At 53.2% G+C, this 25113-nt stretch overlaps 9 protein-coding genes across 9 annotated transcripts; 4 read left to right on the forward strand and 5 right to left on the reverse strand.

The window, feature by feature from the left end:
• Nucleotides 1–517: 517 nt before the first annotated feature.
• Nucleotides 518–1984, forward strand: J4E83_003876 (uncharacterized protein; the record flags this gene model as incomplete). Its single annotated transcript, XM_049330809.1, has 4 exons — nt 518–595; nt 644–779; nt 831–1632; nt 1684–1984. 4 exons carry the CDS (start codon nt 518–520, stop codon nt 1982–1984), a joined length of 1317 nt encoding a protein of 438 aa, XP_049190226.1.
• Nucleotides 1985–4016: 2032 nt separating this feature from the next.
• Nucleotides 4017–5547, forward strand: J4E83_003877 (uncharacterized protein; the record flags this gene model as incomplete). Its single annotated transcript, XM_049330810.1, has 5 exons — nt 4017–4097; nt 4150–4571; nt 4623–4656; nt 5131–5312; nt 5364–5547. 5 exons carry the CDS (start codon nt 4017–4019, stop codon nt 5545–5547), a joined length of 903 nt encoding a protein of 300 aa, XP_049190227.1.
• Nucleotides 5548–5938: 391 nt separating this feature from the next.
• J4E83_003878 (uncharacterized protein) lies at nt 5939–9484 on the reverse strand (the record flags this gene model as incomplete). The annotated part of the gene is made up of 1 exon (XM_049330811.1): nt 5939–9484. One exon carries the CDS (start codon nt 9482–9484, stop codon nt 5939–5941), a length of 3546 nt encoding a protein of 1181 aa, XP_049190228.1.
• Nucleotides 9485–10568: 1084 nt separating this feature from the next.
• On the reverse strand, nt 10569–12937 carry J4E83_003879 (uncharacterized protein; the record flags this gene model as incomplete). Its single annotated transcript, XM_049330812.1, has 4 exons — nt 10569–10650; nt 10724–11621; nt 11695–12331; nt 12422–12937. 4 exons carry the CDS (start codon nt 12935–12937, stop codon nt 10569–10571), a joined length of 2133 nt encoding a protein of 710 aa, XP_049190229.1.
• Nucleotides 12938–13469: 532 nt separating this feature from the next.
• J4E83_003880 (uncharacterized protein) lies at nt 13470–15903 on the reverse strand (the record flags this gene model as incomplete). The annotated part of the gene is made up of 2 exons (XM_049330813.1): nt 13470–15697; nt 15897–15903. 2 exons carry the CDS (start codon nt 15901–15903, stop codon nt 13470–13472), a joined length of 2235 nt encoding a protein of 744 aa, XP_049190230.1.
• Nucleotides 15904–15980: 77 nt separating this feature from the next.
• Nucleotides 15981–17242, reverse strand: J4E83_003881 (uncharacterized protein; the record flags this gene model as incomplete). The annotated part of the gene is made up of 2 exons (XM_049330814.1): nt 15981–16802; nt 16886–17242. 2 exons carry the CDS (start codon nt 17240–17242, stop codon nt 15981–15983), a joined length of 1179 nt encoding a protein of 392 aa, XP_049190231.1.
• Nucleotides 17243–17462: 220 nt separating this feature from the next.
• Nucleotides 17463–19377, reverse strand: J4E83_003882 (uncharacterized protein; the record flags this gene model as incomplete). Its single annotated transcript, XM_049330815.1, has 3 exons — nt 17463–18561; nt 18613–18901; nt 18963–19377. The coding sequence occupies 3 exons, from the start codon at nt 19375–19377 to the stop codon at nt 17463–17465; spliced, it is 1803 nt and encodes a 600-aa protein (XP_049190232.1).
• A 583-nt stretch (nt 19378–19960) lies between these two features.
• J4E83_003883 (uncharacterized protein) lies at nt 19961–21530 on the forward strand (the record flags this gene model as incomplete). Its single annotated transcript, XM_049330816.1, has 4 exons — nt 19961–19988; nt 20115–20241; nt 20289–21267; nt 21318–21530. 4 exons carry the CDS (start codon nt 19961–19963, stop codon nt 21528–21530), a joined length of 1347 nt encoding a protein of 448 aa, XP_049190233.1.
• Nucleotides 21531–22036: 506 nt separating this feature from the next.
• Nucleotides 22037–24982, forward strand: J4E83_003884 (uncharacterized protein; the record flags this gene model as incomplete). Its single annotated transcript, XM_049330817.1, has 2 exons — nt 22037–22588; nt 22634–24982. 2 exons carry the CDS (start codon nt 22037–22039, stop codon nt 24980–24982), a joined length of 2901 nt encoding a protein of 966 aa, XP_049190234.1.
• Between the last annotated feature and the right edge of the window lie 131 nt (nt 24983–25113).

The raw sequence follows: 25113 nt of genomic DNA on the forward strand, positions 1-25113 counted from the left end.
CGGTTGGCGTTTGTGGCGTTCGCAAGCCCATGACACACCGGACCGCACCCCACATTGCGCTGCACCGGCCTGAACAAGGCAAGACCCCTTTCTGGATGACATGCCGCCATCTCTGAAGGATGCTAGGTTCCGACCGTATATGCGCCAGCACTTCTTAACAAAGTTTGCGCTATTGGAATGCCATGGTCGGGTAGGCTTCTGCAGTCGGCACTTCATACCAATGACGGCAGCCACCATGGTAGCTACGACTCGTGGGTTTCAGTCCTGGGCCTTACAAGAGACGCACTATAAACCGCACGAGGGATCCCTGCGTTCATCATATTCGAGGATCACCTTCCGTTTAGAGGCGGAAGATAAATGGTGGAACCTGTCCCGCTGTCGCTTTACTTGAGACCTCCGCGATATCCTACGCACCCGTTACAAACTCGGGGGTCCGCCCATCTGTCTTCAACATTCGGATTGTCTTGCGCAAACGTGGCGTGAGAGCATCGACATGGCCTCTTTCATTCGCACATGCATGCTGTTGTGGCTCGTTACCATCTCCATGGTACATGCAGCACAGCAGCCAGCCCTGTCAAAGCTTCCCGCATGTGCTGTAAGTACCTTGCAGCCCAACTTCTTAACATTTCGCTCACCCTTGCAGCAACTGTGCCTCTTGAACGCTTTCAGTACGAACACCTGTTCTCCAACAGATCAAGCATGTATTTGCACGAACGATGTCTTCCAAAACAACGTAACGCTGTGTGTGAGCGCCAGCTGCACCATCCCTGAAGCTCTAGGTACTTGCACCTATCCCGACGGAAGAGAAAAGGAGGCTGACGAACATGAAGTTACGCGCAACATCAGCCTGACCACCTGCGGAGCCCCGGTACGGGATCGCGGACAAAGCTATGTGCTGTTGTCAAACGTCATGGTATGCATAGCTGCAGCCTTCGTTGCGATGCGTTTCACCTTCAAGGGCACCGTGTCGAGGATGGACTTTGGCTACGACGACTGGTGCGTGCTGGCGACACTCATAGCCGCTATACCCAGTGCCGTCATCACTGTTTTTGGCACTGTGAAGAATGGACTTGGCCAAGATCTCTGGACCCTGACACCGACGGAGATCACTCAGATGCTGCAATATTTCTACATCATGGCCTGGCTCTACTTCACGCAGCTTATGCTGTTGAAACTCACGCTACTGTTCTTCTACATCCGCGTGTTCCCCAGCAAAGGCGTTCAACGACTACTATGGGGTACAATCGTCTTCACCATACTCTGGGGTGTCGCCTTCATCATCGTCGCGATATTTCAATGCCAGCCCATCCAGTACTTCTGGACAAAATGGGATGGCATGCACGAAGGTACTTGTCTCGAAATCAACGCCATCACTGCATCGAACGCGGCCATATCCATCGCCTTGGACTTCTGGATTCTGGGTGTACCTCTTTGGCAGCTTTGGGGCTTGAAGCTACACTGGAAGAAGAAGGTCGGTGTAGCGCTTATGTTCTGCGTTGGTACCTTCGTCACCGTCGTCAGCATTCTGCGTTTACAAGCTTTGGTTCACTTTGCCGCTTCCTCGAACGTGAGCTGGGAGTTTTACGACGTCTCGATGTGGAGCACGATTGAAATCTGTGTCGGCATCATGTGGTAAGTTCTATACTCGTACTCATATATCGCATTTATTAACGTTCCTACCAGCGCCTGCCTTCCAACCCTCCGTCTTCTCCTGGTCAGACTCTTCCCCATTCTGGGCGGCTCATCGGCACGCAGCCGTCAATACTACAACTACGGCAGCAACAACGAACTCAGGAACGTCAGTCAAAAACACAAGTCGTACAACTTGAACACGGCTATATCGAGCCCTCGTTCAGAGTCGTTCGACACGAAAGTGGAAGATGGCATCAGAGTCAAGACATCGTATCACGTGAAGCACAGCCATAGTCAAGGAGACACAGATGAGGCTAGCTTGGTTAGCTATGAGGGAAAGCGGAGGCCATAGTTTTGCATCCGATATAGTAATGATAATGAGTATTTCGTACTACCTTACATTCCCCGCATGAACACATGTTACCTAGGTACTTTGACGACTGCGTCTGCCGGTGATGAAACCTATGCGAGACGAACTTTACCTTCAAACAGCCACTTGCCAAACGTAACTTTCCAGACGCGTGGTAACTGCCGTGATCGACAGGTGCTGAAGCACCCACCTCTCGCGATTTCGGTTGACCCATCAAAGGGTAACGCAGATCACCGGAGTATCACCGACATCCTCGTGGAAGATCACACTAGTTCCACGTGTCGGCGATCTTTGTATGCGATTGCGACAAGGCCTGAACGAACGGTCGGTGGCCTTATTCAATGCACCATCTAAGTATCACGATAATTTCCATCACGGCGAAAGGTTCCGTAAATGGCGTCTCTCAGGCACCCCTTCAAGTGCTGCCTACCCCACAACACGAATCATCCCGTATCCGCAATGATGGCAAACCCGGCCGAGCTGCGACGAGCTTTCGCGGTGGAATAAGACCGACGAGTCGTAAGTCTGCGATAGTTTGTGGTACGGCAGAGCTACGGGTCCGATGTGGGCCCGATCTCTGGGTACCTAGGTAGCCGATTGTCGGCTGTGCGCAGATGGAGGCTGTTAGCAACGACTACCTACTGCTAGCGATGGCACTTGTCTTCTGGAAGAAAGACTAGTCGAGCAGAGGATTACTCGAATTTAGCCTGGTTCATTTTCAACGTACACCACCGTATCGGCCGACTTACCAAGTTTTGTGGCTGGTGGCACGTGCCCTGGAATTACGTTGCAGTGGCTGAAGTGGCCTTGGTGATGTCGCATTCAACGAGCAAGGCGCTTGCCGACGTTGCGCTCACAATTTCGGATCGAATGAAGACTTTGCGCTGCGAAAGCTGGAAATACGAAGATGCAAAACCTGCAGGTGGTCTCTGGCGTGCCTAGTGCCGGGTGAGAATGTCGTCATCAACGTCGCAGCAGTGATTGTGCAATGCATTGCGTCTTTGAATAACGCCGAAAGTTTGCGCGCACGCATGCATGTCCTCAACTCGCACATCTAGCAATTGCGACTTGTCACGATGTGTCGGGCGATCAAGTGTGATAGCCTCACGCGTAGGTCCAACTCATCTGCACTACCTAGGTAAGTGTCTGGAGTAACACGTTTCACGTGTCAACCAAACTTCATAACGCAGCTAAAGAACTTACAGGGAACTGCCGAAAGCATGTATCGCATGTCGGTATTACAGGGAGCCTAGAAGGAAGATCTTATCGGCTCCTACTTAGTGCGGCTCCCGCTTTCACATGACCTCGGGATTAAGAAATTGACTTTTACGTCTGCGCCTCAACGCAGATCTCACAGTATACGAATGCGACATGCTAGCAAAATCCTCAAAACTGAGGGCATACTGTTATTTGCAAATGCTGAATATCGACCCAGCAGCGCATGTTAGCCGTGCCGGCAAATGCCTTATAATCCAGTTCACAGAGACCGGGGATGACGTAGAAAGAGTGAGTATAACGATCAATAGCATTGTGCAACATTATGGATTTTAGGTTGAGGCTTCCGGGAGGGATGATGGAAACAGATCTTTCATAAAGCCGAACAGAAGAGTGATCTAAGGGAGGCAACGGGGCTTGCGCAATGCTAATGTTGTCAGTATGACATCGCTGTCGTCTCGACCCAGCTGCTGTGCTTCTGCATTTGGTACCAAGTCGTCGCAATCTTTGTGGCAAGAGAACTGCTGATTAGAGTAGATTATTATCATCATCATATTATTACTGGATGAATATGATATATTATCTGGTTCCAGTGGACGGGATGAGGCTGCACTCACCTCAGCTTTATCGGACGGCCTTGTGCAGCTTTTGCAGCTTCTGCATCGCACCTTGACCGTATCTATCACAACCCAGGGCTTCATTCATGTGGCTCAGTGCTGCTCTCAATTCAAACCTTTCAAATTACAAGACGCTCACCTTCAATAACATGGCTCCGTTGCGCACGCCTGCACGGCACCAAATGTCACCTACTACTGGTTCTTCTCTCGCCCTCCGCCATGGGGTGCAGTCCACTCGTCCAACAGCCATCGCTCACGAGCTTGTAACTATACATTGCGAGACCAGCTCCCATCAATAGTGCTGATGTCTCACAGAACAAAACCTTCGCGGACATTCGCGCCACTGCCGTACTCTACGATGAGCATCTTTCGAAGATGCAAGTCCAGATCCGTACTCTCGCAACTGAACGTACTGGGATCTTGTATGACAAGGACGCAGCGATCACAGGGCTGAAGCGCGAAGTCCACGAACTACAAGCCCAGAAGACAGCTCTCTCGCGCAATTTGCTTGAAGAGAGTAGCAATATGAAACTGGCGGTGGCGTGCGGTGAGGATCTTGCAAAACAGCTTGGAGTTCAAGGCAAGGAGGTTGTGACGCTCAAGGATAGGGTCACCGAGCTCGAGAGTGAATTAGCTAAAGAGAAAGCCAAATACATCGCAGAAAGAGGCGCGAACGAGAAATTACGCAGCATCAGCGAGAAGTGCGCCGAGATTGCAAGACTTGTGGGGGGTCATCAGTAGGTGAGAGGAGTTCTACTTGTGCAACTGGCTAGATAGACAAAAGCGAGATGCGAATTGCAGATCCAGATGCTGAGTACAAGGGTACGTCTGCAGATAGAGATCACGATCTTATACAGAGTAGTCGGTGTATAGCTTGAACTTCCAATCTCACCTTCACTTTTGCCTCCGCCATCATACCGCCATTGCAGACCCCGTCCACTCTGTTTGCAGCATCTCAACCTAACTTCTACCTTCCACTAGAGCTGCAGCCCAAACATGATCTCTCGTACCTCGTCTCCCGACAATATCGCAACCTCCCAAAAAAAATGTCGAATAAACGCTCGCTCTCGTATGCGCAATGGTAACGACAAGACAAAACAATCGCGGTCGCAATCCATCGTTTCGAGAGCTTTTCCCCCGTCGCGACATCCGCCCACGTACGCCGACGAGCACTGTGAGTGAACGTAACGAAGACATTCACGAATCATACTGATAAGCCACAAGCCGCGCTCTACAGCACACGCTGCCGCAGCGAGATCGTCCCTCACCGCGTTGATCAAAGATCTAAGAGCACAGGAGCGACAGGTTCTCAGTCTAAGCAGCGCGCTCGATAAAGAGCGGTTGGAGCATGAGAAGCACATTGAAGACCTAGAAACAACACACGCGAAAGAGATCGCGGCCGTCAATGAGCATCACGATCGCCATCTTGCGCAGATCGAAGTGCGTCACAGCGAAGAGCTCACGCGCGTCAAGTTGTGGTGTGTGATGAACCAACCAAGGCCAAACGAATTATCACGGGTTCGCGAAAGGCAGCGGAGGTCAACATTGGAAGCCGAAGTGGAGAAGACGAAAGAAGAGGCGAAGATGAGAGCTCTTTGGCAAGAGACTAGAATCCAGGAACTGGAGCGCGAAAACGACCATGTTAAGCATCAACTGGCAAACTCGCAGAGGGATTCACAATGGAAGAACTGGATGAAGACGATAATGTCATAATGCCTGCCCGTCCTCCCGGCGAGTGCCGACTCAAACCCCCGAAGGGGTGAGTCAAGGTCTCAAACCGGGAGGACTAAGACAAGAGTAAAAAGCTAGCTACAAGAAAGGAAACGTATACAAAACAAAGTACAACAAAAAACGATGCAGCGAATGCAGACCCATGGGTATCGTCGCGATAAACACCAAATCAAAACCAAAGCCAAACCAAAAACTCCAATGCTCAAAATTTTTGATGAGAGCCAAAACAAACGCCCAGTACCCAAGATGCATCTTCCCATGCTCTCGAGTTGTCGCTGAAAAACCAAATGCGCAACACCGTGTCGTGTGGAATCGTAAATGCGGAGTCGTGTCTTTTTCTTCTTCCCCTTCTAGTCGATGGAGTATTCTAGAATTATACCGCAATGAAGGACAAGTCGTCGTAATCATCAGAGAGCATGGACAGGTGGACGAAGTCCTCCTCGGCTTGCTCCAAAGCCACCTTATGACTGTGTGCGCGCTCCTCCCAGCCTAGGCTGATGCCACTGAGTTCGATAGCCGACATCTTAGGTCGGCCAGTACCATGTGCGTTCGAGATTTGATATGTTGGGTTCTCCTCGAGCACTGGGCTTGATGGCTCAAAAACGAGGAATTCATCATCGTCATCGAGGTAAAGCCTCTCATAGCATTTCCTCCAATTTCTGTCGACATGCTTGTAGGTGTCCAGACTGATCAACGTCTGGCGCACGTTCCATTTGAATGCCCAGCTGTTTTCGCGCTTGCGCAGCCAATGGTTCTCATTGTCGAGGGCTTCGAGCATAGTCCTGAGCTTGCTGGGATGAGCGAGCGGGTCGTCCTCTTCCCGAGGTTGCTCGACTGGAGCGGCAATGGTCTCCATGGCGTGTCCTGCGTCGTTTTGCGCATGCTCGTCGGCATTGGCCAGGCGCTCTCTCAAAACCTCAATCTCCATCATCTGGGATCGATTCAGAGCCTGAAGATCCATGATCTTATCATGACGTGTCGTGAGCTCTTCTTGGAGAGCCTCGAGACCTTCGGTCTTGCTGGTAGCGTCCTTGATCTTGGCCATCAAGTGCTCAATCTCCAATTCTTTGGTGGCGATGACTTGCTCTCGCTCGTGAATCTTCAGAACGGTTGCACGATGCTCGACGGTAAGAGTTTGTAACTGGCGCACAGCCTCGTCGTCCTTCTTCCGTCCCGCCTCAACCTCCTTCGCCTTCTGAGCCCAGGGCGTAGGTCCGTGCTCGATCTCGATGGCTTTTGATAGTATGCCGGCTTGGTCGGCCCAGGAATTCAGATGGTAAGTGATGGTGTTCAGGTGGGCAAACATGAAAGCATAATTCTGATCGACATCGAGATTATCGATGTTGTCTTTGATCGCGCGAAGCTCAAGAGCAGGGACTGGCTCGGTGTCGGATAGGCTGGTGCACTTCGCAACCTCCTCGATCAGGCTGCGAACGAAAGCGGCAAGGGTTCCAGCAGCCGATGCCAGCTTTTCGTCGTATCTGAAAGCGTCCTCGAAATCAGATGGTCGTTCCGGAAACATATTATCCTGAACCAGAGCCTTCAGAGTCCGTTGCAACCTGGCCGCAGCCGTGGATGTAGCCTGCAAAGTATCGACTGGCTCGTTGAAATGAATGAGCATCTTTGCGCACTCTTCGCGTATGCTCTCGGGCACTTTCTCTAGGACGAAGTGTGCCAGATCGTAGATGTAGAGGATATAGTTTATCCTCGCGTGGAGCGAAGTCGCTATGGAGAGGAATTCTCCCTCTGGTCGTGCAGCAAGGACCTCTTGGTGGCTTGACAGAATTGCTTCATGTGTCTTGGTCGATCGCTCCAAGGACCCAGCAAATTCTTCAAAGTTGAGTGTGTCTGCTTTGAGAGCGTTGAGGCCTTGATCAAGAACCTGCTCTACCGAGATCAATTCTTGGTACGTCGGGCCAAAATTGGCGAATTCGGGAAGTGATAAGCCACGAATGGCAGACCAAAGACGGTTGCTTCCGTCTTTAAGGACCTCCAGGTGAACAATGGACTCTTCACAGACGAGTCTGGAGACGGCATCGTCCAATCGACCGCCATTGCTCATGTGACGACAGGTGCTCCTCAACACATTGACAAGCAGCTTGGATTTCCCAGCGATCCTTTCTGTTGCGAGGTAGGCTTGGAGAGACTCGCTTCGAGTGAACTCCTTGGACTCTGTCTCGTTCCAAATCTCGAGCTTTTCAGCAAGCTGATCTGCCTTGAGCGATACCAGCGAAGACTCAATCTCTCGTGTGGTCGACAACACAGTGGCTGCACGAAGTTGGCGGTTAAGGTCCATCACTTCGTTGAAGCGACCGGTGGTATCCTTGACTTGGGCTTCCGTCATAGTCTTGGAAGACTCAGCGTCGGCCATTTTGGTTTGTAGGTCCATGACGAGGTCTCGGAATTTGGAGATCAGAGACTCTTGGTCGGCGATGATGTGGGTCTGTTCGGTAATCTGGCGTACTTGCTCAGCGAGCTCGTTGTTCTTAGCGTCAAGCTCTGCAAGCATGTCCTCTTCTTGCTCAAGGTGTTGAGCTTCTAGCTCGTCGTTGAGTTCCCGTAGGTTCTCAAGATCTTGTACGACCAGATCTTGCTCCGCGATTCTATCTTGGAGATTCTGGTTTTGTTGGGTCAACTCCTCGACCATCTCCTCCCATTCATTGGCAGCGTCCAACTGCTGTTTCAGGTGGTCGACAAGATTTTCGGATACAGAGAGACGTTCTTGGAGATTGGCATTGTCTTGTCGGTAGTACTCAAGTTGTGCGACGTCGCCCTCGAGCCCGAGAATGTGTGCCTTGAAGTCTTGTTCCCGCTCCTCTGTCATCTCTTTCAGAGTGATCAACGCCTGTCGCATGCGATCATTCTCGTGTTGGAGACGGTAGTATCCAGCCTCTTGCTTCTGATCCTCTGACATTTCTGTTGTGAAGAGATCGGCCTCATCGCGAAGAATGTCAAGCTCCAGCGTCTGTTCTTCCAGGCGTTTGCGCAACGACTCGATTTCTGCCTCGGCTTGATCCGCCCTCTCCTCGGCCATCTCCTTGTCCACCAAGGCATCCTCCAAGTCCACCTCGTGGTCCTGGTGTGATCTGTTGAGAGCCTGTTGTTCCAACTGAAGTGTGTTCACTCTATCTTTCAGCTCTTGTATCTCGGTGTATTGAGCTTGACACTTGTTCTGGAGCCGCTGGATGATGCCGCTGTAGCGCTCTTTCTCGTCGCGAACCTGAGCATACTCTCTCAGGCGCTCTTGGTCTTCCGCGTGTTGCTTCTCGAGATGCCTAATCTTGGTGTGCAGATTGTCGACGTTGTTATCCCGACTTGCTTTGCCAGCATTGCTTGTGACTGAAGATGCAAGACTCGGTCTTGAGGTTGATGGTGTAGGACGAGAGGGTTCGGGACGAGAAGGTTCTGGGCGGGAGGATTCGGGTCGAGAGAATGGGGCGCGAGATGATTCAGCGGCAGAGTTGCTTGACGTGCTCGCCACGCTGGCCTTGCGGACTGGGCCACGCGAAGGCGGTTGTGATGTTGAGGGAGCTGCGACTGACTGCCGCTTGCTCAATGTGGTTGTCCTTGTAGTGGTTGTAGGCTTAGGGGCAACCACGCTTGATGGGCGGGCTCTGGGTGTGGTGGGTGGTGCCTTTGTTTTGGAGACCGCTCGTGGAGTAGGAGGAGCCGGTGCGGGGGCTGCCTCAGAGAGGATGCTGACAATGCTAGTGTCGCGGATGAACAGCCCGTGGAGAGGTGCGCAAGTGAAGTAACGCTCTCCGCGTACGGAGCCATCGTTCTTGCCATCAGCAGTTGGGAGTTCTATTCCCACAAATCGCCCCTCTGAGACGTGAATGGGGCCTAGGTAGCGGACGATGCCGTCTACACCGCCAGAAGTCTCGACCGTCTGGCCGAGCTTGAGATTGAGGGTAGTCATGGCTACTGGAGACTACCCAGGAGCAATGCTGAGAGTGTGGAGAGAAGCAGTGGCAGACAGCGTGGTGACTGAGTGCAGTGTGGTTACCTGACGCGACGCGTCGAGAAGCAGCTGCGCGTGAGGGGGAGAGCAATTGCGAACAATTGACTCAGCTGAAGTGTGAAGAGTGCAGAGCAGAAGAAGAAGCAGATACGCAACAATGCAGTAGCAGCGGCTTGAGAGTGTTGTGGTTGTGGGAAGTGGCATGGGGCAGCTGCAGAAAGTGTGGTGTACAGGTGAGAAGGGAGGAGCGAGGTGGCCGGCTTTTACGTGAGGGCTGGCTTGGCGCGGCGATGGCTCGGATCAAGGCGCTAAACCTCGGACGCGTCTCGGACGAGCTGCTGTTCGCGCTAATGGACCCTGACCCACGGGAGCACCCGACGCTAGCCCATCTGAGCGCGTTTGAGCGCGCTCAACCGCGACTTTCGTTTTAACATGACGCCCATGAGGCCACTTTCTCCCTTTCCCAGCCACCCTATACACAGATGGGGTAAGCCTTGAGGCAGTTTTCTGCCGGACATCCGCAACCACGCCACTCGACGCGTCTGAGTTTTGCTACCGCGTACATTCCGTGCCACGCCTCTTGCGATGTGTAGTATATGATGATGCTGTATATGGGAGTTGTTCCTTCACATTTGATGTTCCGCTATGATTATACCGCCACCTGTTTGCTGTTTTTTCTGAGTGTTCATGCGCGTCGTGCGCCCGCATGTGCAAGATGCCTTCTACATGCGCGCTGCATCACTCTCAAGCTACTGCTGCCGCCTTTTGCCTCAACATCGCAGATGCAAAGCCCTTGGTATCGTGCATGTCGCCGCCATGCGTGCACTATTTGCATATAGATGCATCCGTACCTAACCAGCATTAGATGTGTGTATGCATTGACATGTGGTATATCACGCGGTGAGCTTACGAAGCTATGCCCTCTCGTTGCAGTGCGCGATTTCATACATTTCATGCAAGACATGATATAACTACGCATAGATCTGCGACTACCACATGCCAGCGCCCATTAAACTTGTCCGACCACTTTCATCCACATCCGTTACCGCGAAGCTTCCAACTCCCTGATCCTTTGCTCAATGTCCGGAACAGCTCTGAGCTGCAGGTCGATGTCTTCCTTCTCACTACCAAAATGTTAGCGCGCATTCTCGCATACTCCAAAAAGCTCACAAACACCGCAAATGGAAAGGAACTTACTCTTCAAGTACCGCCCTCCTCTCTGCATCCAATCCTCCAAAGTAGAATCCACCTTGGCCGTCAAACTGCAAAATCCTAGTATGGTACCTCCAAAGACTTCTCCGATGACTGACTGTCATGAGAGTTATACCCAGTCTCTTCGCTTCTTCATACATCACTCTTTCTACCTCCAGTGTAACTGAACTTGTGCATTCGTCCAAAATGGCGTACCGAGGCTTGTGGTAGAAAAGCCGCGCCATCGCGACGCGTTGCTGGAGACCACCGGAAAGCACGTCTTCCCATTGTGCTTCAGCGTCGAAGCCGCCGGGGCGGTCGATGAGAGATTCTAGGTTCAGGGTCTCGAGGATCGAAAGGATGTCGTTGTCGGTAATGGATTTGGAGTGCATGTCGTGTAGCGAGTCTGGGTATATAATCTGTTGGCGTAGCGTTCCGCGCGAGAGGTATGGACGTTGCGGGATGTAGAAGATGTCTTCGAATGGTGGCTTCCGTACTTTGCCGCCGTATACGGGCCATAGGCCGCCTAGGATGCGGAACAGACTGCTTTTTCCGCAGCCGTTGGGTCCCACGATGAGGAGATGGTCTCCTGGCTTCACGCTGAAGGAGAGCTTGCGCACGAGTACATCGCCGTTTGGAGATACTATAGGCACGTCGATGAACTCAATGTCTGTGCCTTCGGTTACGGTGCCGCGGCCGCGTAGAACGGATGCGTTCTCCTCGGTGTCGGCGGAAGAAACGAGCTTCTTCTCGAAATGACCAGCTTGTATGTCGTCGATTACGTCGAGGAGGGTTGACACGCGTGAAGTGTAGCCGGCGAGCTCGGTGATCTCCTTGTACGAGAACATGACGCGACCGAAAGCGTCGCTAGACATGAGGAGCATTCGCCGGTTGGTGACGAAGCCTGTTGTAGTAATACCTGTCAGTAATCGCCCTCCTCGCAAATGAAACAAGGACTGCGGATTTTGAGTACTCACTTTCCGTCCGGTCTCCCATAGTCATGCCGCCTGTGCCTGGAACCTTAAAGAACACTGGCACACTGCATAACAGCAATCCCAGCGCACCCCAAAAGTACTTTATAACAAAGTCCTCCATGACTCCGTGGTAGAATCTCCTCCTCAATATGCGATTGACATGCTTGATCAGCGTGAAGTATCCCTTATCCAAGGTATCCTTCTCTGCCTCATGTCCTGCATACAGTGCCACCTCCTCGCTCCAATCGATCAACCTGGAGTGCTGAAACCTGAATTCGCCCTCTAACCTTGCTTCGTCCGCTACGTATTTGCCAAAGGGTGGAGTAAGCGCCCTCATGACGTTGGCCGAGATCTGAACCAGCAAGCTCATGAAGAACAGACCTTCGCCACCGACACTGCGCGAGAGCGAGTAGTTGTAGATTATGATGTCTAGTACCGGTTTCGCAAGATTTGAGTAGAGTTCGGCGAGCGAATTGGAGAACTTGGATACATCGACGGTTATTAGTTGGTCGGCGTTTGCGATGCGATCGTCGAGGGCAGAAAGCGTGTAGAAGGTCATCTGTGAGAGGTATTTGGAGTGGATGTGATTTGTGAGGCGCGTGCGATATTGGAGGGAGAGTTTGCACTGGTGGTACGAGAGCTGGGTCTGTTAGCACGTCTTCGGTTGCCCGTTGGCGACTGCGGCCTTGCCGTCTCACTCCCTGGTGGTAGGAAAAGAAGTTAGACATACCATACTGTTCGTGAAAGTCGCTGGCACGGCCACCGCCATCCACCAGACCAGTCCCAGGAGGAACTCCCTCCCTTTCCCTCTGACAAGCGCACTAACCAGTCTTCCGTCCAGTTCCGCAACATACAAACTGATCATCGTCCTCAACACCAAAAACACACTGTGTCCGATCAAGAGCCTGAACTCTTTGCTCTTCCACCCAGGTATACATATCTTCAACAACCTCAGCAGATTCTTGAAGAACTCCCTATTCAGCTCTACCTTCTTCCTCCCCGTTGCTTCACCCTCGCCTGCTGTTGTCTTATCCGCTGTTTTGGAGGCACGCCGTATGGAAGCGGCCTTTTGCTCGGCGATCGCATTCCGTATGCGGTTTATGAGGGCGACGAAGAGGGTGAGGTAGACGGCGCGTGATATGCGTGTTCGGTGCTGGAGGTACAGGCGTGTGAGGTCGTTGACTATGGCTTTAGCAGACGCGCTGGTGAGGCGATGGGAAGAGAGCGGTTTCGAAAAGACAGCCATGGCTATCGTGGACGAGGCATTGGTCTTATGCGAGAGATCGACGCTGTGCGGAGAGCGTGGCGTAGCGGTTTGTGATGCTCAGTACATACGCAGTGGTGTGGAACGTGTAGTCTCGTAGTTTAGCTGGTCACATGTGCCGTTGCGACAGGCTTCCAGAGTGTAGTATGGCGCGCGCCGGCTGTGATGTTTGGTAGATCAGCACGTCGCAGAAGGTGTCGCTGTGCAAGCCTCACCTGCGACATGTGAACGAATGCCTCGGCTTCCCCACAAATCGACTAACCGCATTGGGACTTAAGCTGGGGAAAGCTCCAGGGCTTTCACATGAACAAATGGAGCACATGCAATTACAATGATGGACTGGGTTTTGCAGCTTATTCTGTATGCTACGAAACGAAACATCGACTTTAGTGGCTTGTTCTTCAAACACAGAGCCTTCATTGAATGAGATCTGATGATCCGCAATTTTCCTAGCTAATGTACAAAACCCTTGCTTCGAAAGCCCTTTGCAAACCTTGCATCACTCGTAGAGCACCTACTTCGTATCCTTGAAATCGCCCGTATGCTTCTTCGCTGTCTTCTCCGCTCCATACTCTGGAGCCACCTTTCCCGGTAGACCCTTGACGAATCCACCGATGTCCAACCCCTTCATCTTTTGCTGCGTGACCTGCATCCAGCTTTGCTCTTGCTTCTTCTCGACAGCCTGCTCCAGTTCTTCTTTCTCTTTCTCCTCGTTACCTTCCCCCTTGCTACCTTCATTCTTCGCCCTCTCTTCTTCTTCCTTCTTCTTCTCCTTTGCTAGATCAGCCTCTGCACGCTCGACTTCTTCGATGTCGACGTCTTCAAAGCCGATCTTGCGAAGTATCGAACCTGTGATGAAGCGGTATTGGAGGTGACCGTCCACTATGTCGCTGACGTCAACGTTCTGAACGCCATGTACGCCGACGACGGGCTGCAGACCCGCGACGCCAAGTTGCATAGAGGATGTGCGGTAGAGGAAGCCAAGGATGTAGTCGGACTTGGAGAAGACGTTGACACAACGGCCACTCACTACGGAACGAATACGCCGCCAATCGGCAACGTCGGAAGGGCATGGAGCGCCGACAAGGACGACGTTCTCGACAAGTCCAAAAGCTTTGCGCTCAGCCAGCTTCTCAAGGCAGGAAAAGATCAGGCGTGCGCCGAGAGAGTAGCCAACAAGAGTGACCGGTCGTTCGCCTTGGACTTTATTGATCAGTGCATCTGCGAGGACCTCACCGGCCTTCTCTGCGCGATATTTGGCTTTCGAAAACGGGTTGTCCAGCAAAGTCGCAATCTTCAGCAAGCCCAGTGGCCACATTGCAGCCGTCATCGCAGCGAAGACAGTCTGCTCGATGATCTTCTTCTTTGCGTAACCCCAAGCAGCACTAGTCACGAATGTCTCGAGACTGTGTCCGAGCTTGAGAAGGGCTTCAAGCTCCCAACGAAGTGCGAAGCCTTCTGTCCCTGTACTGATGTATCTCCATGGCTTTGACACCTCTTCAGGGTCGCGGAGCCAACCAGAGACGGCGATCGCGACACGTAGGCGACGAGACTCGTTGTCCTGTTTCCGCGGATCCTGATTACGATGAATGGGGATGAACGCGAAGTCCTCGACTTGTCGGGCGTAGTCGTCCATGGCTCGTCCTGTCATCTTCGCACCATACGCACCAAAAAGCCCTCCCACAAGAACAGAAGAACCAGCAAGAGTACCCAGATACCCTGCAGCTGCAGTAGCACCCAGGCCGATTCCACCCATAACACTTCCAACGCCCGCCGCAAGAAGCGGTGCAGCAAGCCCACCGGTCACACCGATTAATGCGGCACCAGCAACACCAGCAAGGCCGACTTTCCATCTACGAGCATTCTGCGATTTCTCGGCCGCTTCCTTGGTCTCAGCATCAGCATTCAGTTGCTGGGACGCTGCCTCTAGAAGCCCTTGGGCAACCGTCTCTTCATCTTTCTTCAGGACGGCTCTACTCAGCCCGAGAGAACTCGTGAGGTAGAGATTCAGGACGCGAGAATGTGCCGAGTAGTGCTCCAGACTCAGAAGTATAAGGACTAGTGAATGTAGTATAAGTGCTCGCTTACTCTCTTCCAATTTAGTGAGAGCATTGGGAACAGGTGGATAGAGTTCGTTGAACATCCTGTCCTCGTCTTCATCCTTCTCATCGAGCTTCTTAATACTCTTTAAACTTGTCTCGGATTTCTTCGTGATTTGTTTGATTTCCTTGCCTTCGACTTGTCGTGTCTGCTCTTTGGCTTTTTTTTTCGAATTGACTACCTCGCCGATTCTGCTGATGACGCTACCTCGCCAACCATCAAAGTACTTCAACATCTCCTGCTTCAGCTCTTGCACTTCAGGCTGTGCGAGCTCTTTCTTCGCATCTTCTTCACGTGCCTGCCTCTCTTTCTTGATCTTGTCTTCCTTGGCAACATCGACATCGTCGAGGTTGGACGGCGCGTCTTGCAGTATGTCTTCCTCTGATTTGGCGGTCTTTGAGTCGATTGGAAATTCCTCGGCGGTATAGGTATCGACCAGGGATTGTCGCATAGATGCTGTGATAGTTGCAATCAAGAAGGTCAGATCCGCGCATTGGTCTGCGTCGAGAAGCGTGGTGAGCGAGGTTTCGTCCTTGTCCTCAGACTTGGAATGACCCAAGGAGGTCAACTTAGACGCCCAACCCGACATGTTTGTGGGAAACAAGGCTTTGAAGTTGGTGTTGTGGTTGTGCAGTGGTGCACCTACATGAACTTAGCAGGGCAAGTTGTCGCTGCTTCCAAGGTTGAGTATGACGTATAGTGGGGCAGGAGCTGCGAACGGTCCAGTGTCATACTAACGTCGAAGATCAGCCGAACTTCCGCTGTCCGAACTAGAGTTCCCTTGCATTACAGGCTGCTCTAGATGACCTATGTAAACATCACCTGATAGAGAAGAGCAAACCGCTCATGCGCTGCAACACCGTAAATGTGATACACACTCACATGTAACGTTCACTATCCACTAGTTTCCAATGTAACTACCATCTTACGAACCTACTCTACCGGTGGGTATCGGCGGCGCATTCCTTCCTCCCACTGGAAAGTTCCTTGCACTCAAAAACACGCCCTTGACAGCCCTGATGTCGTTCTTCAGCACCTCAATCTGATCATTCTGTGCAGTGCCACTCTGACCAGACCAGTTATAGGTCGCTCCATAGCGGCCCATGCCAGGGTAGTATTGGTTTTGGTAGTCCATCTCGGTCAGATATGAAGTCAAATCTGACACCTTCGTCCGCAATCCATCCCTTGATTTGCCGTCGTTGGTACGGTTCGTGTCTAGCTCTTCAAGGTGTGATTTTATGATCTTGAGGCGGTTTTCGTGCGCTGTTACGGTGGGGTGTGGGTCTGTAGAGGTAGACGGTCGGCGGGAGAGGTTGGGTGTGGTTTGGGTGCCGTAGTCGCGATGGTAAAGCTCGGTAGGATCTGAGTCTGCCTCTGAGACGTCATCTGCAGCATCGATAACCGCCTTTACTTTGCTAGCAGGATCCACGGATACTGCCTTCTCCAGTCTTGAGTTCAGCTCCTTCAACTGTTCGTGCGTATGCGATGCGAAATCTTGTCTTGATTCGGCGAGGGTGTGTGTCATGGGCGCAATGATCCACCTTGAAAGCCCGTATATGCTCGCCATCAAGCCTCCCGTTACGTATGCGGTTGTTACGAGGCGCTGAGTGGTTATGAGTGGTGGTGGCTTTTCGGTGTTCGCGAGGAACTCTGGGTAGGTGACGATCGGGGGTATTTCGCGGGGCTGAATGATGACTTCGCGAGGCTGAGATGTGACTTCGGGTGCCTCGGTCGGCTTTGGCGGTGTCTGTACGCGTCAGTATCTCTCTTCTGTGATACTGTCGATGGCCTAGGCTTCAAGCGCTTAAACAGTAGGGTTTCTGCACTCACTTCTGACCACGCCCGTTCTCCCACTGCTTCAAGCTCTGTATGCATGCTCTCTTGTGGCTCTTGGCCTAGCAGAGTCTCGATGTCCTCAGGGCGCACACCCTTTGACTGCAGGAACGCGACCTTCTTCTCTCGCGGCGCATCGCGGATTGTGTCATCCTCGAGGAAGCGCGACGCTTGATCTAGTAGTTCCGAGCTTTCTAATGGTTGCTCTTCCTTATCATCTTTCTCAACGTCGTCTTCGGTTGGTGTCGGGGCTTCGACAGCGTGTTGCGCGCGTGCTTCTTCGGGCTCGGATGACGCTGCGGCGTTATCGGCGGAGGTACGTTGCCATTCGGGTATCGCGGGCTTGTTGGCCATGTTATATGAATTGCGGGATCGCTTTGAAATGGTATGAGATGTTGTGGACGCGAGATGAAGGCAGGGGCGGTATTGAGCGTGATGATGGGTCGCTCGGGAAAGATGGCTGGACCGAGGCAAGAGCCCCAGATCCCGCCTTTCCTCTTTCGTCACGCATTGAGCATCGCCATCTTTTGAACACTCGAATCACCTCTTGATCTGCTATCTTATATTTACATTTCTAGAAACCCGTCTCAGTGTTTCCCTCGCCCATACTCTTGCTGCCCGAGCTGCCACTCTGGATCGCTCCCAAAATGCCATCAATGTAGCCTGCGCCAGACCATTTCTGGTGTGTGAGCACATCGCAACCCAGCTCCTTCTCCCTTGCTTGTACCAGCTTGACGTACGCAAGCATACCCTCATCCTTGAATGCCCTGCTTAATTCGCAGGTAATCGTGGCAGTGGAGTGTACTCCGGCAAGCGAGATGAGCTGGAAGACGAATCCGTGTTTCGCCAGATCCCACACAAATGACTTGAGCGCTTCTTCGGAGAAGCCTTGGCCCATCCAGTTGAAGCTGGGGGAGAGGTTGTACACGAACTTCTTGTCGGGGTGAACGGCGCGAATCTCGCCGGCGAACTTGGCTGCTTCTTGCACATTCGGATCGCCCGTCTCGACCCAGAGAAGATCTGCGTACGGAGCGTATTCTTTACCGCGTTTGGTCGCGGCAGCGACGCCGGCTTTGTAGTGGTAGAAACCCTCACGTGTACGGGGGATATCCCAGTTGAAATACACGGGCGTTTTGGTGTACTTCTCTGCGACTTTCCGGCGTTTGAGAAGAGAGTAGTCCGGGTTCTGCTTGGTCTCATTGAGGTATGAATCGATGGTTGATTGAGATGCACTCTCTTTCTCGAGGTGCTGAACCACAGCCTCGTCGAAGGTTACAAGCTTGTGTTTCTTCACCCACGCAGCCTCGTATTGGTCGATTTCTTTGCCTGGTGCGCCAGCTGCCTCCATGTTCTGCAGTGTTTCGGCCAGGGGCTCGGAGTCTTCTGTGACGCCCTTGATGAACTCGTGATCTCGCACATCGACCGCACTGGAGATGAGCTTGCCGCTCTCCGAATCAGTGCGCGCAATGACAAGGTTCTCGCAGCCCATCATATCCCATTGAAATCGTGCGGCTACCAGGCGGTTGATGTGGTCGCCGACCGGTACGAGCACCTTGCCTGCAAGATGTCCGCATTTCTTTCCGCCGTGGAGTTGATCTTCGAAATGAACACCTGCGGCTCCGTTCTCAGCGAACAGCTTTGCCAGCTTGATGACTGCAGACAGACCCCCGTGACTGTAACATGTTAGTTCTTGGATACGTGCTTTGCGAGTCATCTAAACGTACCCAGTGTCACCATCAGCAATGATTGGCCTCATGTAGTCCAAGTAAGGTGTCTTTGCGCGCTCGTCCGCACTCATCTTCCTCCTTGCATCCCAGTTCTTGCGGTCGTGTAGTTGCTGAGCCTTGAACAGCCGCTGGACTTGGTTCGGTACGGTATTATATGGGTAGTCGCCAAAATCGGCGGAGACTTCGTTCGTGGAGGTCAAGACGGAGGAGCATGCCCATCCGGAAACGTAGAGGACTTCTTGGTTTGCAGCTTGTTGAGACATTTGGATGGGGTCAATCGCGCCCACTGGAGTTTGAGAACACATGATCAGCCATTGTACTATCTATGCAGGCTAGGATAAACGCACTGGTGTGTACTGGTTCGCCCTTGGCTGCCCTCTCTTCAAGAAGGTTGAATAGCTTCCGTGCCATTAACGAGCTGGAATATGACTGCTGGAGCGCCCCCCGCTTGCTCACGACATCTTCCGCAGAGTAGGGGCGCTTGATGCCCTTATACCGCGGTGACGCCCACCAGTCCCTGACGGCTTGTACCTGCTCCTCGAAGAGCGCATCCTCCGCCTGGCCCGCTTTCGAAGCTTCGGGGAGCAGCTGGAAGGAATCGCCAGGGAGCGCTGACGATACGGGAGGGTCTACATTCTTGAGTGTCGAGCTCGACATGCGAATTGCCGTGGTGGAAAGTGGGCGTAGGAGTTGTGGTGTTCGGCTTGCTATCCTCGACGATCGGCTCTGGCGCGCGATGGAGCGCGATACTGTGCGTAGCATTGTGGAGGTGTATGTGTGGATGAGACTCCAGCCAGCAGAATCTCTCTGTATACCTTAGTAGGCTGGAGGCGTGGAGTCAGTTGGTAATCAGGCACGGAAAAGTATCCGTAAATCGCAGGGGATCAGGTGACGACGTTCGCCACAGACGCCTTTTTCAGTTTTGACCCAATTCTTCTTCGCGCAGGCAGATAGCGATGGGTCGCATGAAAAAGTGCGTCCGGCGTCGTGTTTGCGGTAACGTTTCTCCAGGGATGCGCGTGGCCGACGTCACTACCGAGGTATGTAGCCCACGTCTAGCCGTCCAGCTGCCCCTCGGTCCATCATTCGACGCTGCACTCGCATCAACGGACCACACGTGCCTGGCGCATCGTAGCTGCATTACCGAGAGTTGCCGTCAACATTTCTCTGCTAGTTGCTCGTGAAGTTTGTAACGCTATCATTGTGTTCTTGTGTTCTGCATTCCGTGTGTTATAGAGTGATACTCCCATCCCCCCGCATCTACCCCACGTAAAGCTAGCTATGGCATTGAGTGCACGATCAGCTTCCCGAGCTCTACGGGCCGCCAAGGTGAGCTTCAAAAGCTATGCGACAGCATATACAAGACATTGAGAGTTGACAAACGCTTTATAGGCGCGTCCTTTTGCTTCTGGTATGCCATTGGGTCACCCACTTCAACCGTCATCGTCCTAACGCGTTGATCGCTGCAGTCCAAGCATGTAGCTACTCTTCCTCCTCAGAGCCGGATCTCAAGGAGACATTCAAAAAGGTCCTGCCTGCGAAGCGCGAGCTTCTGAAGAAGGTCAAGGCACACGCCGACAAGAAGCTCGGCGATGTCAAGGTTGAAAATGCGCTCGGTGGCATGAGGTATGACCCCTATTCATATCTAGAGGCGCGCTCTAACATGACTGAAGGGGTCTCAAGGCCATGGTTTGGGAAGGCTCAGTCCTCGATGCAAACGAGGGCATTCGATTCCACGGCAAGACCATCAAAGACTGCCAAAAGGAGCTGCCCAAGGGCACTTCCGGCACCGAGATGCTTCCTGAGGCCATGTTCTGGTTGCTCCTCACAGGCGAAGTGCCATCAGTATCACAAACTCGCGCACTCTCGCGGGAGCTCGCCGAGAAGGGCCAGATCCCCAAGTTCGTCCAGAAGATGCTGGACGACTTCCCCAAAGATCTCCACCCGATGACACAGTTCGCATGCGCCGTCTCAGCACTGAACTACGAGTCTAAGTTCGCGAAAGCCTACGAGAAAGGTATCAACAAGGCCGATTACTGGGAGCCTACCTTCGACGACTGCATCAGCCTGCTCGCTAAACTGCCTACCATCGCCGCGAAGATCTACCAGAACGCATACCGCGGTGGAGGCGCTCTCCCGAACGAGATCGACCTGAACCAAGATTGGTCGTACAACTTCGCTGCCATGTTGGGCAAGCCAGGCAAGGAGAACGAGGGCTTCCAAGACCTTCTCCGGCTGTACCTCGCTCTACACGGTGACCACGAGGGTGGTAACGTCTCGGCGCACGCAACACACTTGGTTGGATCTGCGCTCAGCGATCCTTTCCTGAGTTACAGTGCTGGTCTTCAAGGACTCGCAGGACCTCTGCACGGTCTGGCTGCGCAGGAGGTGCTGCGTTTCATCCTCGACATGCAGAAGGTTGTTGGTGAGAAGTTCACCGAGAAGGATGTAAACGAGTTCCTCTGGAGCGTTCTCAAGTCTGGACGTGTTATTCCTGGTTACGGACACGCTGTGCTCAGGAAGCCCGACCCGCGATTCGAAGCTCTCATGGACTTTGCCAACGCACGACCCGAGATTGCGGCAGACCCTGTTTACCAGCTGGTTAAGAAGAACTCGGAGGTTGCGCCGGATGTCCTCAAGGAGCACGGAAAGGTGAGATGGAATATTTTGATCAACTCGGATCATTGCTGACTTGTTTGTAGACCAAGAACCCCTTCCCGAACGTCGACTCTTCGTCCGGTGTTCTCTTCCACCACTTCGGCTTCAAAGAGACGCTCTACTACACAGCGACCTTCGGCGTCAGCCGTGGTCTGGGCCCGCTCGCACAGCTGATTTGGGACAGGGCACTGGGTCTTCCCATCGAGCGACCCAAGTCGATCAACCTGCAGGGCATACTGGACCAGGTCGGCGCATAAGCGTCGAAGGTCATAGGCTTGTTGGAGAGGATGTGAAGTTGAAAGTGACGAACCCAATGGTTAGGAAATGTAGCCATGAATTCAAACATCTATGCAAACAATATCAGCGTGGTTTGGTGAAGGGTGGATGATGCGCAATCAGAAGGCCCGCCTGGACGCAAGCGCGGGCGGGAGTCGACCCACGAGATCGGCACCTAGTCAGGGACGAGACGCCATCGCGCGCAAGCCAGCCCGGTGAAACATTCGCCTTGAACCACGACGCTCGCTGTGTACGCTGTGTCTTCTGTCCTACAGACATATCTTAGCATCCTCTTTGCTCGATCCATCACTCCCTCGTGATTGCCGGATTATCGCATTCAATGCTAGCCTCAACATCATAGAGCTCAACGCTCGCGCCGTCATCGATAGCCTAGCCGTTTGAGCCGCGAACGACACAACACCGCCCGCCTCTTCCTTTAAAGCAGGCCCCGGCTCCGACCAAGATGCCGCCCTACGAAGTTCACGAAATGCGCCGTGGCAAGTACGCCAAGCTCGACAACCCCGTCGACGACGATGTCGAGACCCCGACGCGCTTCTCCTCCGAATCCAACGGGACGCTAGAAGATCTCGAAGAACACGACCCACTCGCATTCGACAGCAAGATCAGGCGCAAGAAGAGCGCCGGCGATCTCAAGGTCCGGAAGGCGTCCTACAGAGACACCGAGGACGCGGCGCCATTCCCCATACAGCAAAGGAAGTCGCGGTGTGCGCCAGGACGGTGCTGCTGCTGGCTGCTGGTCTTTGTCGCCGCCACCGTCTTGATACTCGCCTCGGGTGGCATATGGGCATACAAGGTCTCGGTGCCTGAGGATGGGCTGAGTCCGCCGTGGTACCCCTCGCCAAAGGGTGGCACCGACAAGGCATGGGAGGACAGCTACAAGAGGGCTGCGGACCTGGTCAAGCAGATGACGCTGCCTGAGAAGGTCAACATCACAACAGGCACAGGCTGGAGCATGGATCTCTGCGTCGGCCAGACTGGGCGCGTAGACAGGCTGAAGTTCCCCAGCTTGTGTCTACAGGTACGTACACTCCGCATGTCTTCAGGACTGGACTAATGTGTTCAGGACGGCCCACTGGGTATTCGATTCGCCGACAACATCACCGCATTCCCTGCCGGTATCACCACCGGCGCGACCTGGTCCAAGGAACTCATGTACCTACGCGGAAAGGCCCACGGCCAAGAAGCACGCCTCAAGGGCGTGAACGTCCTGCTGGGTCCTGCCATGGGTCCTCTCGGGAGAATGCCAGCTGGTGGTCGCGTCTGGGAGGGTTTCGGCTCAGACCCCGTTCTACAGGGCATTGCAGCTGCCCAAACCATCAAGGGCATCCAGGAGGAGGGCGTCATGGCTACCGCGAAGCATTATGTCGCTAACGAACAAGAGCACTTCAGACAAGCATGGGAGTGGGGCCTTCCGAACGCGATATCGAGCAACATCGACGACCGCACACTACACGAGATCTACGCATGGCCCTTCGCCGACTCTGTCAAAGCTGGAGTGACCAGCGTCATGTGTTCGTACAACCAGGTCAATTCAAGCTATGCCTGCCAAAACTCCAAGCTGCTCAACGGTGTCCTGAAGGATGAGCTTGGTTTCCAGGGCTTTATTCAGAGTGACTGGTTAGCACAGCGTTCAGGCGTGGCCAGTGCCCTTGCGGGCTTGGACATGACCATGCCTGGAGATGGCTTGAGATGGGCCAAGGGCAACAGCCTATGGGGTCCTGAGCTCACCCGTGCGATTCTCAACGGAAGCGTGCCAATCGATCGTGTCGACGATATGGTTACTCGCATCGTGGCATCTTGGTATCAGGTTGGCCAGGACAAGTGGGAAAACGACGGACCAAACTTCTCTTCCTGGACCAACGACAGGATCGGCAAGCTTCACGAGGGCAGCCCATCGGACCACGAAACAGGCATCGTAAACCAGTACGTCAACGCACAAGGAGAAGGGAAAGAAGCCCATGGACACCTAGTACGTCGCGTCGCCGCCGAAGGTACCGTTCTTGTGAAGAACGAGGGCAAGATGCTGCCTCTGGACCGAAAGGGCTGGAAGACTGGCGGCAAGGCCAAGACAAAGTTCCGTGTTGGTGTCTTTGGTGAAGATGCACGTCTCCCTCATGAGGGAATCAACCACTGCCCTGATCAGAGCTGCAACGAAGGTACATTGGCCTCGGGATGGGGTTCTGGCGCGGTCAACTTCTCGTATCTAGTGGAGCCCATGTCCGCTATTCGAGACGCGTTCGACAACGAGACTGTTTACGTCACCGATTGGCTAGAAAACAAGCTGCCTAGCCAGAAGGAGATTCTCGTCGATCAGGACCTCTGCATTGTCTTCGCCAACGCCGACGCCGGAGAGGGCTACCAGCACTATGAAGGCATTCGTGGTGACAGGAATGACCTTAATCTGCAAAAGGGCGGCGACAAGCTAATTCAGGATGTTGCTAAAGATTGCGGAGAAGGCATGGGCGATGTGGTGGTTGTCATCCATACTGTTGGACCTGTCATCCTGGAGAAGTTCATCGACATCATGAATGTCAGAGCCGTCATTATCGCCAATCTTCCCGGTACCGAATCTGGTAACGCCATCGTAGACGTACTCTTCGGTGACGTCAACCCATCTGGACGTCTACCTTACACAATCGCCAAGAAGGAAGACGACTACGGCCCAGGCAGCAAGATCAAGTATCTTCCCACCCCAAAGGATGGTCTGGCGCCTCAGCAGGACTTCTCCGAAGGCCTCTACATAGACTACCGTCACTTTGACAAGAAGGACATCGCCCCGCGATACGAGTTCGGCTACGGTCTTTCGTACACCGACTTCAAGCTGTCCTCTCTCCTCATCGAAGAAAAGGGTGCTAAAACACCTCTTCCCAAGCCTCGACCTGACGGCCTGACTCCACCAAGCTATTCTACCGACCTACCAGATCCCAAATCTGTACTGTTCCCTGAGGGCTTCAACCAAGTCGAGCGATTCATCTACCCATGGCTAGATTCCGTAAAGGGTATCAAGAAATCCGACCCCATAACCCCCGCACCACCATCTCCTCTAAGCCAGGCAGGCGGTGGCCCAGGCGGCAACCCCGATCTCTACACCACGCTCTTGACTGTATCAGCGTCACTAGAAAACGCCGGACCCGTCGACGGCGCATCAGTAGTGCAGCTCTACATTTCTTTCCCGCAAAACTACAAGGACCACGAGACGGGTGAGCCCGTCGACTTCCCTGTTCGCGTGCTGCGCGGCTTTGAGAAGATCCACCTTGAAAAGAATGCAGGCAAGCTGGTGCAGTTTGATGTGACGAGAAGGGATTTGAGTTATTGGGATGTCAAGAGGCAGAATTGGGTGCTGCCTAATGGCGAATTTGGTATTAGTGTGGGTTTCTCAAGCCGAGATCTGCCGCTGGAGGGGAAGTGGTGAGCTGGTATTTTATTGGATAGAGGGGCAATTGGTCTGGTGTTGGGTGTTATATTTTGTTGGTTGCTGATATCCCATATATACAATCTGTCTATTGCTGCTCACACTACCAACTACACTGCAACGATATCTAG

The sequence above is a fragment of the Alternaria metachromatica genome, assembly GCF_023757995.1.
Source record: "Alternaria metachromatica strain BMP 0045 chromosome Unknown scaffold_6, whole genome shotgun sequence".
In the NCBI taxonomy this organism is placed as follows: Eukaryota; Fungi; Ascomycota; class Dothideomycetes; order Pleosporales; family Pleosporaceae; genus Alternaria; species Alternaria metachromatica.